The sequence below is a fragment of the Spinacia oleracea genome, chromosome 4 (genome assembly GCF_020520425.1).
Source record: "Spinacia oleracea cultivar Varoflay chromosome 4, BTI_SOV_V1, whole genome shotgun sequence".
Lineage (NCBI taxonomy): Eukaryota > Viridiplantae > Streptophyta > Magnoliopsida > Caryophyllales > Amaranthaceae > Spinacia > Spinacia oleracea.
In genome coordinates, this window is record NC_079490.1 from 173,845,419 (window position 1) to 173,859,024 (window position 13,606).

The 13,606-nt window shown below is 35.9% G+C and overlaps 2 protein-coding genes across 4 annotated transcripts; one reads left to right on the plus strand and one right to left on the minus strand.

Moving 5' to 3' along the window:
• Positions 1 to 1,063: 1,063 nt before the first annotated feature.
• Positions 1,064 to 9,521, plus strand: LOC110799181 (protein LNK1). 3 transcript variants are annotated; one of them, XR_002536336.2, is made up of 9 exons: positions 1,066 to 1,290; positions 1,710 to 1,816; positions 2,815 to 3,398; positions 3,504 to 3,837; positions 4,815 to 5,492; positions 5,996 to 6,129; positions 6,935 to 7,070; positions 8,551 to 8,744; positions 9,213 to 9,521. XR_002536336.2 is itself a non-coding variant. In XM_022004397.2 (8 exons), the coding sequence occupies exons 2-8, from the start codon at positions 1,793 to 1,795 to the stop codon at positions 8,545 to 8,547; spliced, it is 1,902 nt and encodes a 633-aa protein (XP_021860089.1). In that variant the 5' UTR covers positions 1,064 to 1,290; positions 1,710 to 1,792; the 3' UTR covers positions 8,548 to 8,983. The 3 variants fall into 3 exon arrangements, 2 of the variants coding, with proteins under 2 accessions (XP_021860089.1, XP_021860088.1); XM_022004397.2 differs by lacking the exon at positions 9,213 to 9,521 and having other exon boundaries at positions 1,064 to 1,290; positions 8,536 to 8,983; XM_022004396.2 differs by lacking the exon at positions 9,213 to 9,521 and having other exon boundaries at positions 8,551 to 8,983.
• A 591-nt stretch (positions 9,522 to 10,112) lies between these two features.
• Positions 10,113 to 13,383, minus strand: LOC110799196 (uncharacterized). The gene is made up of 4 exons (XM_022004417.2): positions 13,089 to 13,383; positions 12,806 to 12,920; positions 11,021 to 11,165; positions 10,113 to 10,627 (listed from the first exon to the last, which is right to left on the minus strand). Exons 1-4 carry the CDS (start codon positions 13,308 to 13,310, stop codon positions 10,429 to 10,431), a joined length of 681 nt encoding a protein of 226 aa, XP_021860109.1. The 5' UTR covers positions 13,311 to 13,383; the 3' UTR covers positions 10,113 to 10,428.
• Between the last annotated feature and the right edge of the window lie 223 nt (positions 13,384 to 13,606).

A 13,606-nucleotide genomic window follows, 5' to 3' on the forward strand; every position in this document is an offset into this window, starting at 1 on the left:
TAAAATATCTCCTATTTATCTTATTTTTTTTTAATATTTTCTCTCTCCTTTCTTTATTTTAAATATATAATCTCTTACACATAATCATTATTCTTACACCCAATCATTACTCATATCCCAATACAAATAAAGATTCAGTTTTCTTAAAAACCCCCCAACATTCCTTATGGGAACAACATAAAGGAATGGAGGGAGTACATTATACTAAAACAGACACCAGGATTGACACGTGTCACCTCCTGGTGAAATTTTTTCCCTCCAAAAACTTATTTCTATTTTATGTATTTATTTATTTTAGTTAACTTTTATGGAAAAGATTCAGTATTTTGACTAAATTATATCATTCTCTATTTATTTGATCTTCAATATATTTTTCAACTGTAATTAATTTTATTTCTCAAAAGTAATATTCGTAAATCATAAAATATATCATAACTTTATTAATCTTTTGAAAATCTACAAGATCGTTTGTGCTCTGCACTACTTATTATTTATCTATTCTTTTATTAGTCAAATATTTATAGAAAAAATGAATTTTTTTTTTTTTTTTTCTGAACATACGTACGCGCACGAAATCTAATCTAGTTGTTTAAAAACAAAAGTGGACTAAATGAGAGTATTCAACAAACCCAACCAGTCAAGTTCATGGTTTTGAGTCTTTTGGCCACAATCCATGAGCCAAAAGTCGCTAGGGCTCCCAAAATTAAAATTGCAAATTTCTTAATTTATAAAATAAATTAATAAAAATATAAACAAGTCGGCGCCAAAAACAATATTAAAGGATAGGACCCACCCGCCACCCACTTGTGGACTCTGTGGATAATAAAAACTCCCTGAAATTAAACCAACCAACAATTACGATTTACGTCAACTAGGCTGTCACGTGCCACTGTCACGGAACTTACACGTGCCAAGTTCCCCTAGTATTTTAACACGTGGACCAATAATATTGTCGAAACTGATCGTATCTCTTGCACAATTCCAAGCCACGAATTCTGATCCCCTCTTAATTTACTAACTTTAATCCCCCATCGTTCTTTTGATTACCCTGCCATATGTCTTTCTTAGATTAATCGTAGTGTCTAATCACCTCACTCAAATATTGAATTATTCTTTTTTTTGTTCTAATTGAAAAAAATTGAAGGTGGAAATAATTCGAGATAGCTCTCTCTCTTTCTCTCTCCTCTCGTTTCATCTGTAGTCTCTAGAACTTCCCGGAAGATCTGATTTAGGGCTCTTGTCGGAAGATTTTGGGTAAAATTATAAACTTTTGGAAGCAGGTTTTTTAAGGTATGTTTCACTGCTTTTTTTTTTTTTTGTAATTATTGTGGTATTGTGCTTTGGAAATCTTGATTTTAGTGTGTTTTTGGGTTGATTTTCAGCATTTTTGAAGATTTTCTAGTGTTAAATTAGATTACTGAGTTTTTAGAATCAGATTCATTTTTTTGTTTATTTATTTATTTATTTTTAGCAGGAATGAAATATGTTAAAATGGCTTGATTTGTTCATCGAAAAAGCATTTTTTTTTTCTGATTCTCGAAATTGTACTTAGTTTTTAGATATTTTTTTAATTATGAGTTGATTTTGAAGTAGTAGAAGACTAAGAAATGAGCTTAGTAGGTTGATTGAACTTGCTTAAGAATTGCTATTGTTGAGCTTTTTGAGGAACTTAATGTTTTGATACTGCTTCTGTTTGTGTTAATCTGCAGAAAAGAGTTGTCAGTTGTGTGATAATAACATGTCGATTTGGGTATTTTATATTTTGCAAACTGGATAGAGCATTATTTCAGTGATGTCAGATTCGCGCATTTACGAGGTACTCAATCTGTTTTCTGGTTACAATTCTTCTATGTTCATAGTTTTGATGTATTACACATTGCTTATGGACTTATATGTTAAATCAGCGCGAGTTTTCGGTGTTTGGTTTATCGTTGAAAGAGAGTCCATGTTTAATTCCATGGATTTTTGATGTTCTACAATCACTTAAATTGTTTTGAAGTTTCCCCTAAAACTTTTTCAATCCATTGGAGCTGTAAAATAAGCAGGCACAAGTTAAACTAGAAGGTCATATGTTAATGAATCTTTTAACCACAGCGATGTTCAACTCAAAAGTTTAATACCAACTTTTACACGAATTTTCAAGTAGATGAGATCGGTCGCAGTGTGCTTTCCAAGCTTAATAGAGTCCGGACATTGAATTAACTCCGGACATTGAATAAAATCAGTCCGGCAAAATTTCTTGTGTTTGTGTCTGCAACTCTGCATGAACTTCTCATTCCTGTATTGTTGAATGACCTCTGATCTCTTGATTGTCATTTAACAAATTGGTTTTGCTACTTTTGTCTAATTGTTATAGTAGTGGCACACTGCTTGCCCTCGTTTGCATTTTTAATTAATTTTTGGTGTTGGGTAACCACCTTTGTCGAGCATAATACCATTGCAGCATGATATGTGGAAGATATTGTCATGGTCTCTAGTGTTTTAATGAGAGATTCCTTGGTTACAATGTTCAGCTTATCGTCGATCTTATATCTTCTATTCCGTATATGCTTCAACGTATAAACAGCTAGCGATCTGGCTTGTTATCCTGTTTTGTGGTTAATAAGTTTCTTCTTTATTTTTGTCCTTTTCGTCACTGTATGGAGGATTTCTAACTTGTTGTCAGTCTTTAATCCATAGTGAGTGTCTTGACATAATATATTGTTTTAAGTCTTGAGTAAATCTTCTCTATTTTTTGTCAACTTCAAATAAATCTAAACCTTTTTTCGTAGTCTCCAAGACAACAGATAGATTGACTGTCTTGTAATGTTGCAGTTAGAAGATATCGTCTGGGAATTAGGTGACAATGACGACCATATAGTGCCTCAACCTGGAGGCAAAAAGAGTGGATTTTCAGTTGAGTGTGACAGTAGTAAGAGACCACAACTTCAGCTAAGATGTGCTGAAAGTAATGTTGACAACAAAAGTGCTTCATATAACTTTATTCAAAGAAAGGAGGGAACGAGCTGTAGGTCTGTGAAAGAAGAAAAGGAAAAAATGCTGGATAACAGTCCACGGAACCACTCATCTAGCGGAGGTTTATCTGCTTCACTTGATGGGGATTCTACTGGAAATTATTTATGTTCCCCGTCTGATGAAGAGAGAACCTTTAATCACTGTATGACAAGTAGTAATATGGATCCTACAGGTAATGAAATATGTGCTGATGATCCTACACTTGAAGAGAAGGCAGCTTCTATGGACAATAACTTTTACCAATTTGAGCTGAATAACACAACTCATACGGAAGGTGATCTTGACTTTTTTGGAAAGAATATGGATGAAAAAGAGAGCAATGATCTATTGTACTATGGATGGTCTGAGATAGAAAATTTTGAGGATGTTGACAGGATGTTCAGGTAGTTGGATACTCTCTCATTGACTTCCCCTTATGCTTTTTTCTTGCAGACCATATGCAGAATAATATTTATTAACTTGCTCAATTATGCACTTCCATGGTGCAGAAACTGCGATTCAACTTTTGGTCTAGATATTGACAATAATGTTGAACTGGGCTGGTTTTCATCTTCACATGCAACGGAAGGATCTAATGATGCGATAAAGCCAAGTTTTAACTTTTCTGACTGCAGCACAAGTGGCCTAGATGGCATGACTGAAAAGCAAGTTTACGGGATGAACACTGATGGCTTAGTAGCTGATAAAAGTGATGAGAAGCTTGCACCAGTCAGCTGTAATAGAGGATTAGAGAAGTTGACCACAAATGGCTCTTGTACTTCCATGAATTCCTCTAACTTAAATGAATCTGGGATGGTTTCTGGCATTGACGGTGAATCACAGGTTAGATAGAGAGTATTTACTCCATATGTCAGTTGACCAACCTAGCTGGATAGAAAATATCTACTCCATATGTATATGTTGTGCTGTAAAATACCATAGGATCTGATGTTGACCTTTTTAGTTCAGAACTGAATTGATGATTAGCTTATGCGGTTTAGTGGCTTAGTGCTATAAATAAGCATTTTGACAGATTATCTTTTTTACATTTATTTAACATTGCATTGTTATCTTGAAGAAGGAAATGCAATAATATAAAAGAAGCTAGTAGTTCACTGTTCAGTAAGACTTCAAATGGGTAATTGAATATGTTGACTTCTTATGCTATTTGAAGACGTCCTAGTTATTTTCATGAAGTAAGGGGTTCAGCATGGATCTAGGTTTCTTCTTGTTTCTGGGTTAAGTATCTTACTTACATATATGTTACTGTATTTTTTTTTATTCCTTCTGAAGGAACAATTCCTATGATTACCACGGTGACAGACAGAATCTCGCTTTATTGACACCATGAGTCTTCTCTGGATAATATATTCTGGGACATTATGCTTTCCAGATCATGGAGTTTTTCCTTGCTTTGGAAATGATCAATCTGATTGACAAAGCTCAAATTGTGTTTGTAACCTTTTGCTGTTGTGACTTGTGAAATGCTTTTCACAGCAGAAGATTTTACTTAACTACTTATCATGCAAAATTCACTGTAGCAGATGCTGCGGGTATATACATTCCATGTGCTTATTTTTGTCTCACAGGCATAGTCATGTTCTTGTGCCCTGTGTTTGCCCAATTCACCAGTCCAGATTACCATGTTAAGTATTATTTGATCTCGAAGTTCTTTCTGATTAAACATAGATTCATATGGCCTGTATGCTCTGTACTTGTGTGTGTTATATGTGTAGATTCTCAATATCAGGAATGTCCATCTCCAATTCTCTTTTGTCATTACGGGTTGTCTTTTACATTTGGTTTTTACTATGTGACAGATCCACTCCCATATCAGCCAGCCGAAGCACCAGAAGCCGTCAGAAGGAAAAAGAAAAGAGTGCCCATCAGAGAATAGCGTCTCTTTCATTCATTTTGACAGCCCGAATCAAGCAGCAGAATCAAATCATTCATTGAAATTCCAATATAGTTTCTCGTCCGAAAATCGTCAACAGAATGAAGCTACTCATTGTACTTCTGTACAGATGCCAGTTCCCTTGGTAAACCCCGACAACAGTCATGCTACTAATAAAGTTTTACCAAGCACAACATCATCTATAATTAAGTCCGAAGACAGTGGCCTTCCATCAACATCCCCAAGGGAGTCATCATATGCATCCAGCCAAATGCATTCAGTGGAGATTGTACATGATGTTACTCTCCAGAATGCTTCCGTTCCCAGGAACAAGAAAAAATACAGGCCACAACGAAGATTACCTGGACATCCTGAAAAGGGTAACTTAATGGTCCAAAGAGAAGATCCTGATCCAATTTGTTCAAAGAAGCTATGTGATTTTGAAAATGAAGCTGAAGGTCAGAGTGAAGTTGATGATGCAGCTGGCATTGCAACAGAGCTGGACTCTTCTAATAGACAGGAAAGTTCTTGCATGAGCTCTGTCCTGGATGAAGTATCGATTGATGCAAGTAGTTTTCAACAACTACAAAATGTCATGGAGAAGGTATAAAGGCTAACTAAAGTACGTGCACTTTCAGTTGATACTACTTGAACGTATGTATACCATCCTGCAGTATTGTAGGTTTGATTTCAGTCACTGAACTTGAATATCTGAAATTTGCACCTTTTTTTCTCGAGGGGAGGGGGTGGGTAGGTGGGGAGGGGTCATAATATTGTTATCCTTATGGTCTTGTTTAAGCACGCCAGGTAGGCAAATTTTGGTCTGATTCTTATTAGTTGAGTGTGGATCTGGAAGTGCTAAATTGCTAATACACTAATCCTCTGCTTATCAGTTATCTGTGTCTTAACACCTACTAAAAAATGCTATACACTATTTAAAGAGCTATGTTTTGATCTTAAAGTTTTGTATGCAAGATCAGTGTAGAATAATTTTTAAGATCAGCTGAATACTTTTAAGATGAGTTGAAGTTTGCATGCGCTCCAATGACTTCTCGTAATATCGCTCTGCATATTCTGAAACTGATTGACCTTCGCATGTTTTTCCAGCTAGATGTAAGGACGAAATTGTGCATAAGAGACAGTCTTTATCGGCTGGCCAGGAGTGCACAGCGGAGGCATAAGTGTGGCGACGAAGATGACAAAGATACAAGTGGAGCTTTTCTATCTGATGGAACAAATAAGTACGTATTTTTCTTGTCCTTGTAGTAGCTCCAGATACTTGCTCCAGATACTGACGTATTCTTCCTTTGATTTTCTATTTTCAATATATGTCTAAATGAAAAATATACACTCCACATTACATACTAATTAGTACGTGTACTATTTAGGGATGTCTAGGAAATATTGTCACATTTCCTACTATAGTAATAGTGAACATAATGATTGGGTTTCCTGAGAATCTGAGATGCCCCAGTCTAGATTTGATTAACGGGTTCTGTGTGGGAATGAGGTAACTACTATAAGGGGTCGTATGATGAGGGGATGGGGATGAGAGGATATGTGTGGGCTTGCGGTAACTACTATAAGGGGTCTCATTTATGACACATTCTTGATTATGAGGGGATGGGAGGATGTGACAGTTTATTTCTATACAGTAGGAGTATGCCTCAAGTTTTGTCTATCTTTAATGAATTTCTCACTCTAAAACTAGAACAAATCGTTCCTCCTGCTTCTTTAAAAAGCTTGGATCAAATAGGTAGGTGCTTGGTTTTAGAGCCCCACGATTTTGGTTGTTGTGGTTGATGTTTTCCCTTGATGAGGGACAAAGATAAGAAGTCGTCTCTTAATGATGCTGTATCTCATGATCCTTTTTATTTAGTTATAAGTTGATCTAAATGTGGGGTGGGTTGTAATTGGCCCCAAGTAGGAAATATGGGACTTATGAGACCTTGAGCAACATATTTCCGTAGGAAATTTCGTTTAAAAATACGGACGAAAATGTAGTTAATTGAAGGCATTATTCTTATCAGTGTTTGGTTTTTACAGGTGCGCAGGCTTTATGGATATGGAAACTGATACAAATCCCATTGACCGGTCAATAGCGCACTTGTTGTTCCATAGGCCATCAGACCCTTCTGCAGCAGCTCCTTTAGATACTTTGCCTGTGATGTCTCACACTATGGTATGCTTTAGATATCTTCTTGTTTGTTCTGTTTTGCCTTGTAGTTTATTGTGATTGATACACCCTTCTTAATAAGTACTCCATAAATCCTAGTCTGTAGAAGTCTTTTGATGAATTCCAGTTCCGGCTGAACAAATATGATATTTTATCTTGGAAAGAGGAAATTGAAGTGAAAACTAGAATATTTATGGGAAATATTGTGTAGAGCAAGGTCTTGTTCTTCGATCTAAAATTTGTTGAACCAAACTGATTTTTGCTGAATTAGACTAATTTTTCCGTACTGAAATTTATTTTTACTAAAAAATAAGATGTACTCATCAAAATTGGTTTTTTTATTGAGTAATGCATATGAAAACAAATTTCTGCCAATCAAGGGTTTCTTTTTAAGTAGAAACTGGTTTTTGCTGAAACTGGTTTTATAAGTTGAACAGGCCTTGCCCATCTGGCTCACTTAGTGAAGAACTTTATATTGCATAAGTATGAATACAGAATACACGATGACTATGTATATGGAAGTAGTCTTATACTTAGGGATAAACGTCCGAGACTGTATTCCCTATTTTAGGTTGTCGTGTTCCCTTCGTTATCTATATATAGAGGTGAAGATGTACTTGAGAATTCCCTTAATCAGGGAAATCTCAGCATACATATTCAATTGTGATTATTTGGGCATGTACTATGGAGTGAGTTAAAGAGCATCCATATCCATATTCATCCATTCTTTTTATCTTGCTTTAAACATGGCAATATATTCAAATGCATAGCCATTGGTACCAACCCATTGCCTTCCGAGCTTTCTACATATGATTTCCTAATACTGCTAAACCCAAGCGCTTAAACGTGGTGCAACTTCATGAGGCATGGGGTTAGCAGTATGGCATAATTATATCCATTTTAGTATCCCATTCATCTTTTCCAGATGTTGAAGTTAATGGACATGCCAAACAGGTTGGTTCTTTTCAACTTTGGGTTGGGGAAAAAAGAAGAGCAAATTTTTCGATTTCGGGTTACCTCAAGGGGTATAACACTTTTCTTCTGCCTAAATTACTCTAAACTATTAATAGACCACTAATCATTTTGGAGATAAGGCTTTGTTGTTGTTGTTAAAAAAATATTGGTAGACTTTCAAGATAGTATTTTTCCCCAGTTCCCCTTGCTTGTGTAATTTTGAATCATTAAGATCCATATAATTTAATTGATTATGTGCAATTTTGAATCATTAATATCCATATAATTTAATATTATCGTTTACCCAACGTGCAAAGGTACTTGCCCAACACTTTGACCCAGAATTGGTCTAGTTAATATCAAATTTCACGTCATAAAATCATGTTCAAGACCCATATTTCGGGTTGGGTTTTGAGTAAGTGGTGACTCGTCCTGCAAAATTCTAATATTGTTTGGAGGAAAAAAGAGCGGTTTTGTGGAAATGCATTATTTGATTGCTTTGACAATTGAATCCTAGACTGGTTTTTGACAGGGTGAGGCATGTAATCATGGTCCATTGATAGCTGATAAACCGGCTTGTCAAGAAGATACCACTTGAGCTAATGGTGAAGCTGCAGGACACTGAGTTTGAAAGCTGATATCCAAAAATTTGTTCAACGAACAAGGCCGAAAGCAGTTGGGCTTCAGCCCTGAAATTGGCATACAGTCCTGTTATTCTTCTTCATGGTCAGTTATGCTGACACTTGTAACTATTCGCTTCTTAATTCTTGCATACTACTTGTTATACCAGTTTGTATTCTATTAGAGTTACTTTAGGAAGAGTTTTGTTATTGCTTGTCAGTTTATAGGTAACAGCTTTTTATTTTTTTATTAAATGGCTATTTCCTCGCTGATCAGAATTATCTCGATCCAACCTGTCTAAATTTCAAGCATCATACTATACTGTCATAAATTTGCTTGTTCTACCATGTAGTAAGTAAGATCTAAGTATAGCATAGCAGATCTGTTGGTATTTCTGGGGTTGTCATGCCGTGGTTGCTTGTTGAATGTTCATGCTAGAACTATGGAGTTTCTTCGTTGACAGCAAGTACTGTATAGAACGGTAGATCAAGCTGTTGGTACGTGAAAACTTAAATCATGCTTAATTATGCGTTCTTATTTAAATTTGCTGGCTGGACCTGCCCGGTGATGCAGAAAGAGGACATCAACGACTTGTTATGGCTTAAAAGGCTTGAGTTTCAGATTATCTGTTTGAAGGAAGAAGCCGATCAGAAGCCGATCAACTGCACTGCTTCCTGCAACTTATTGCGTATATATTTTCCGGTTTTTTCTTGTGTACATTTTTACTCCAGGGAGATGACAATTTCAAATTTAAATTTGTTTTGCAAATTTTCAAATTTGGATGGTACTCCTCTGCAACTTAATGACATCTTGTAGTTTGTTAACGTTGTACTCTTCTCTCTTACAAATGATTCATTTCGGGATTTCTCTATTTAATCACCATTTTATGCGTAATACTTCCTAGGATTTTTTCAATAGGTTTACCATTTGTTTTTTCACGTTTTCTAATTTATAACTAATATTGATTTCTACTCCTAAAGTACACAAGTAAAATTTACAAAAGTTGATTACAAATGTAAGATCATGTCTGTATTTTCTTATGTATGGAGTGTTAACAACGATGGCCAAACGTGATGTATGAATGTCATAGCGTTAAAAGTCAATATGGAACGGCTATTGCAAAAACAAAGTGGTATTACCTGTTTCATATGAAGTGTTAAAATGTGTAATGAGTACTCCCTGTAAAGTAATAAAACAAGTGGGGTTGGGTAGATATTTTATCAAGTAAAACAAGTGGGTTTCATGTCATTTGAGGGGTGGGAGGTAGGGTGTAGATAGACTATTTAATTAGAAGGTGGGGTTGATAAGTTACTAAAAATGACAAGTGTATCTCTTAAATACGGCCGAGAAAGACAAGTGTATCCCTTAAATAAAACAGAGGGAGTATCTCTTTAGTTTTAGAGCATAGATAATACAAATTACATGAAAGTTGCATATTTTTTGCTTTGTTCTTTACAAATTGATCTCCACGACTCGAGTAAAATATTAAAATGTTGGCATTTAATTCATATTGCAAAAACTTACAACTTTCTCAGAATCCGTCACTCTTATTCTAGTGAGACGGTTAAAAGATCAAAGTTCATAATTCAACTTACGCATACAAGTCGAACTTTTGATTTATCCATGATTCTAATGAAATATGACAACGAATATCACACACATGATACAAGACTAAACACAGTTGCAATTGCTTTCAGAATGACAATTATCAATTTAACTAATCTTACACCTTTTCAACACTAATCCTGGAAAAAAAATAAAAAGACAGGTGGTGGTTCCAATAACTCTGTTAATCAAAGGTCTGCCTGAGGTGCATCTCTGTCTCACTTTTCCAACTAGCATGAGAAGACTGGCCTCTCATTCTCTTGATTTTCTCTTTATCTTTAACAGTAGATCCCTTCTTTTTGGAGTCATCTGAAGGACATACGGGACATACCATCCCAAGAGCACTCGTGTAGGTTTTGGGTATCCCGCATAGCAAGCACATACTGAAACAAGATTTATATAGCGGATTTAATTGGAAGAAAATCATACATGCTCCACAAATGAATATCAAAAGTCATTGTAACAAATGATAGGAGTTTTAGTAGAGTTAAAATTAACATCATTGTCCAAAGTAATTCACGGTACATGATGAATAATGTATATGGCCAACAACTCTATTTGACTTCATGTAATCGAGCACACAGGAGGTTGCTAACATGCCAACATATATCATGATATCAATTATGCAAAATTTTCTCTCTGCAAAGAACTGTAAAATGCGAGATTGCTAACATATAATAATAAACAACATGCTGACAGAAGATAACACTAGTGAAAGATTTGATTCAATTACCGAAGATATTTGTATGTGCATCATTAATAAGATGTGAGTATACCTTGGTTGAGAGCCATCAGCAGTTTTCATTACCGGAGGAGTTTTCTGAGGCTGTGTAGAACCAGTAGAGGGAACACTACCCTCAATATCACTCCTTACTCGTTCATGAATGCCAACTAAATGGGGCTTGGCTTCCACCACAGCACCTACAGGAACAATAACATCATATCATTCAATTTACCACAAAAGAAATCACAGCTTGGCAAAAATCAACTGCAAAACAACAGAGAACTCCCTGTAAGTACTATACATAGTAGAATTCTACGCACAGGCACACCACATGGACTTGAGCTCATTGGATTGTAGATTTCTGTTCCCAGATTGTCATATTATCTTTGTGGGGTAAGACATCTTAACATCTAATCACAAACCTGACCTCAATGTTAAAGGCAATTTTTTCAAAGCAGGTTACTTTTTATGCTCTAGGATTGTACTTTGACATGCTCATCAATCAAGGCCATTTAATTCAGAAGCATTATTCTTCTTGGGAAAATATTTGTTCCAAAGAACTATTTCAAGAAAGCATGAGATAACTTTTCCCCACCATTTTAAACGAGTACTCGTATATCAGAAAGCACTTTCTCACAAAATTCTGAAGCAAGTGTTTAGAATGCTACCAGATCCTGTGCAAACAAAATTTTAAGGGCTTTCATCTGTTACCTTTATTTTTACGTTTCATGATGTTCTACATTTGATAAAGTATCCCGCCATCGGAGTTTTCTTGTTTTCCCACTATTTTTCTTTTAATGTCACTATCTTCTCCAGGAAGTTCGTACTTTCATCAAGTCTCAACCTTTTATTGTTTTCTGGATATACTAATACTTCTTCAAAGCAAACTAGAAAGAGGCAACCTAGCAGTTCACAAGCTCAATGCAGCAAAACTCAACAGTCAACACAAAGTGGATTGAATCTAAGCTAAATTCAAGTTCGTCACATCTCCTAACAAGCCAAGGTCGTGCTAAGTAACACTTTATCTTTACATACAGAACATGTCTACAGGTGGACTGTAGAGAGCCTAATTATTGAAAATGTCTCCAAAAAAGCCGCCGTTTTAGAAACTCAAAAAAGGAATTGGAAAGTTGACCCCTATACCACATCTGTTCAGTTTGAAACGAAACCCGATGAAACCCACCTTAAACTCTTGCTTAACAGAAAATCCCAAATCTCATCTTGCTCAACCAACCAAGAGACTTTCCCAACCCCTAGTTACTACCGATGTCTCTCCAAGATTTGGATTCTTGACACACCCAATCAATTTGACATCTCAAGTGTTTTGACCTTTTATTCAACTTTGAGCTCCATATCAAGCTATTTCTAAGTCAAGTTGCTATCTTATACCTCTCTGTTCAAGCTACAATCTTCCCATCTCGCCAAACCCAATCCCCCCTTCAATTCAAACTCAGAAATTAGGGATACCTAATATGCTTAAAGTTATATACAGGTTAACACCAGGTAAAATTTCTCAAAGTCATATAACCCAAAGGCCAAAAGTATGTGATATCATCCCTTCTAGAAAGCTCCAACCTATACGTCTTGATCTCATTAAGCTTGTATATAAATCCTATTTTTCCACAACAAAAGATAAACTATCTTTCTGAGTGAATTATCTTCAATTGCTTAATCCTAACAATAACCCCCAAAGAAAACCTAACAAAATTGAAATTAAAACAGATGACGGATAACCCAAATAGAATACGAATTTTGAATCCATATGCCCTTTCTTTTTAGGTCTAATTAACTGTAAACAACAAAAATGATTAATTAAAAAATGACGAAGGCATTATACCAGTAGGCAGATCTTTCTTGTTTCTGCTGTTCCTGCGAACACGATGAACAATAATATCTCTTCCCACATTCTGGTCTTCTACGCAATTATTAAGAAACTGAGGCGGCCCTGAAATCTCCAAAAACCCAACAACAAAGGGAAATCAAGCAAAAATAAGAAGTGGGTAATCAAACTTATCACTCAAAATTAAAATTGACAAAAAAATCCAGCTCAAAGAATGCAGTAATTCAATGAAAAACTGAAAGAATTTGAGGAGAGAGGAAAAGGTTGGAGTAGTAAGTACTTCGGAGAATGCATCTAGGGCGGAGGGAAGAGCGGAGTCTTGAGAAGATTTAGGGGCGACGACGGGGTTGTAGGTGGAAGGAAAGCGTGAAACGGCGGCGGAGTTGTCGGAGCCGGTGCCGGAGTCATTGTCGTCGTCAGAGAAATTGTCGTAGTGATGATTAGATTCTTCTCTTTCGTCTTCTTCGGCGGAGGAGTAACTTTGGATGAGTGCTAAGCTCATTGCTTCGTACTCCTTTCTCACTCTATTGTGTTTCGGTTTTTTGTTTGTCAATCCTTTGTTTGCGGGGTTGGCGTTGGGGTTGAGGCGGGTTTATGGCTTTTTTTTTTAAGTCGGGTTTGGTTTGATTTAGTCTGATCCTCCTTCTATATTTTTGTAGTAGTCTCATTTTCATTTTTTATAGTTTTTCCACACTCTAATTATTTAGTACTCCGTATTTTATAAGGAGTATGAGCCAGTAAATCATACTCCCTCGACTTGTGTTACGACACCTAAGTTCTCTCTTATGTTGAATGGCT

Bases quoted from the DNA above. Each gene is read 5' to 3' on its own strand.
- LOC110799196 (XM_022004417.2), bottom strand. From the start codon at position 13,310: ATGAGCTTAGCACTCATCCAAAGTTACTCCTCCGCCGAAGAAGACGAA. The intron at 12,921-13,088 runs GTACTTACTACT...GGGTTTTTGGAG, and splicing joins CCCTAGATGCATTCTCCGAA to ATTTCAGGGCCGCCTCAGTT. The intron at 10,628-11,020 runs GTATACTCACAT...ATCTTGTTTCAG, and splicing joins GCTGATGGCTCTCAACCAAG to TATGTGCTTGCTATGCGGGA.
- LOC110799181 (XM_022004396.2), top strand. From the start codon at position 1,793: ATGTCAGATTCGCGCATTTACGAG. The intron at 3,399-3,503 runs GTAGTTGGATAC...TCCATGGTGCAG, and splicing joins GATGTTGACAGGATGTTCAG to AAACTGCGATTCAACTTTTG. The intron at 7,071-8,550 runs GTATGCTTTAGA...GGTTTTTGACAG, and splicing joins CTGTGATGTCTCACACTATG to GGTGAGGCATGTAATCATGG.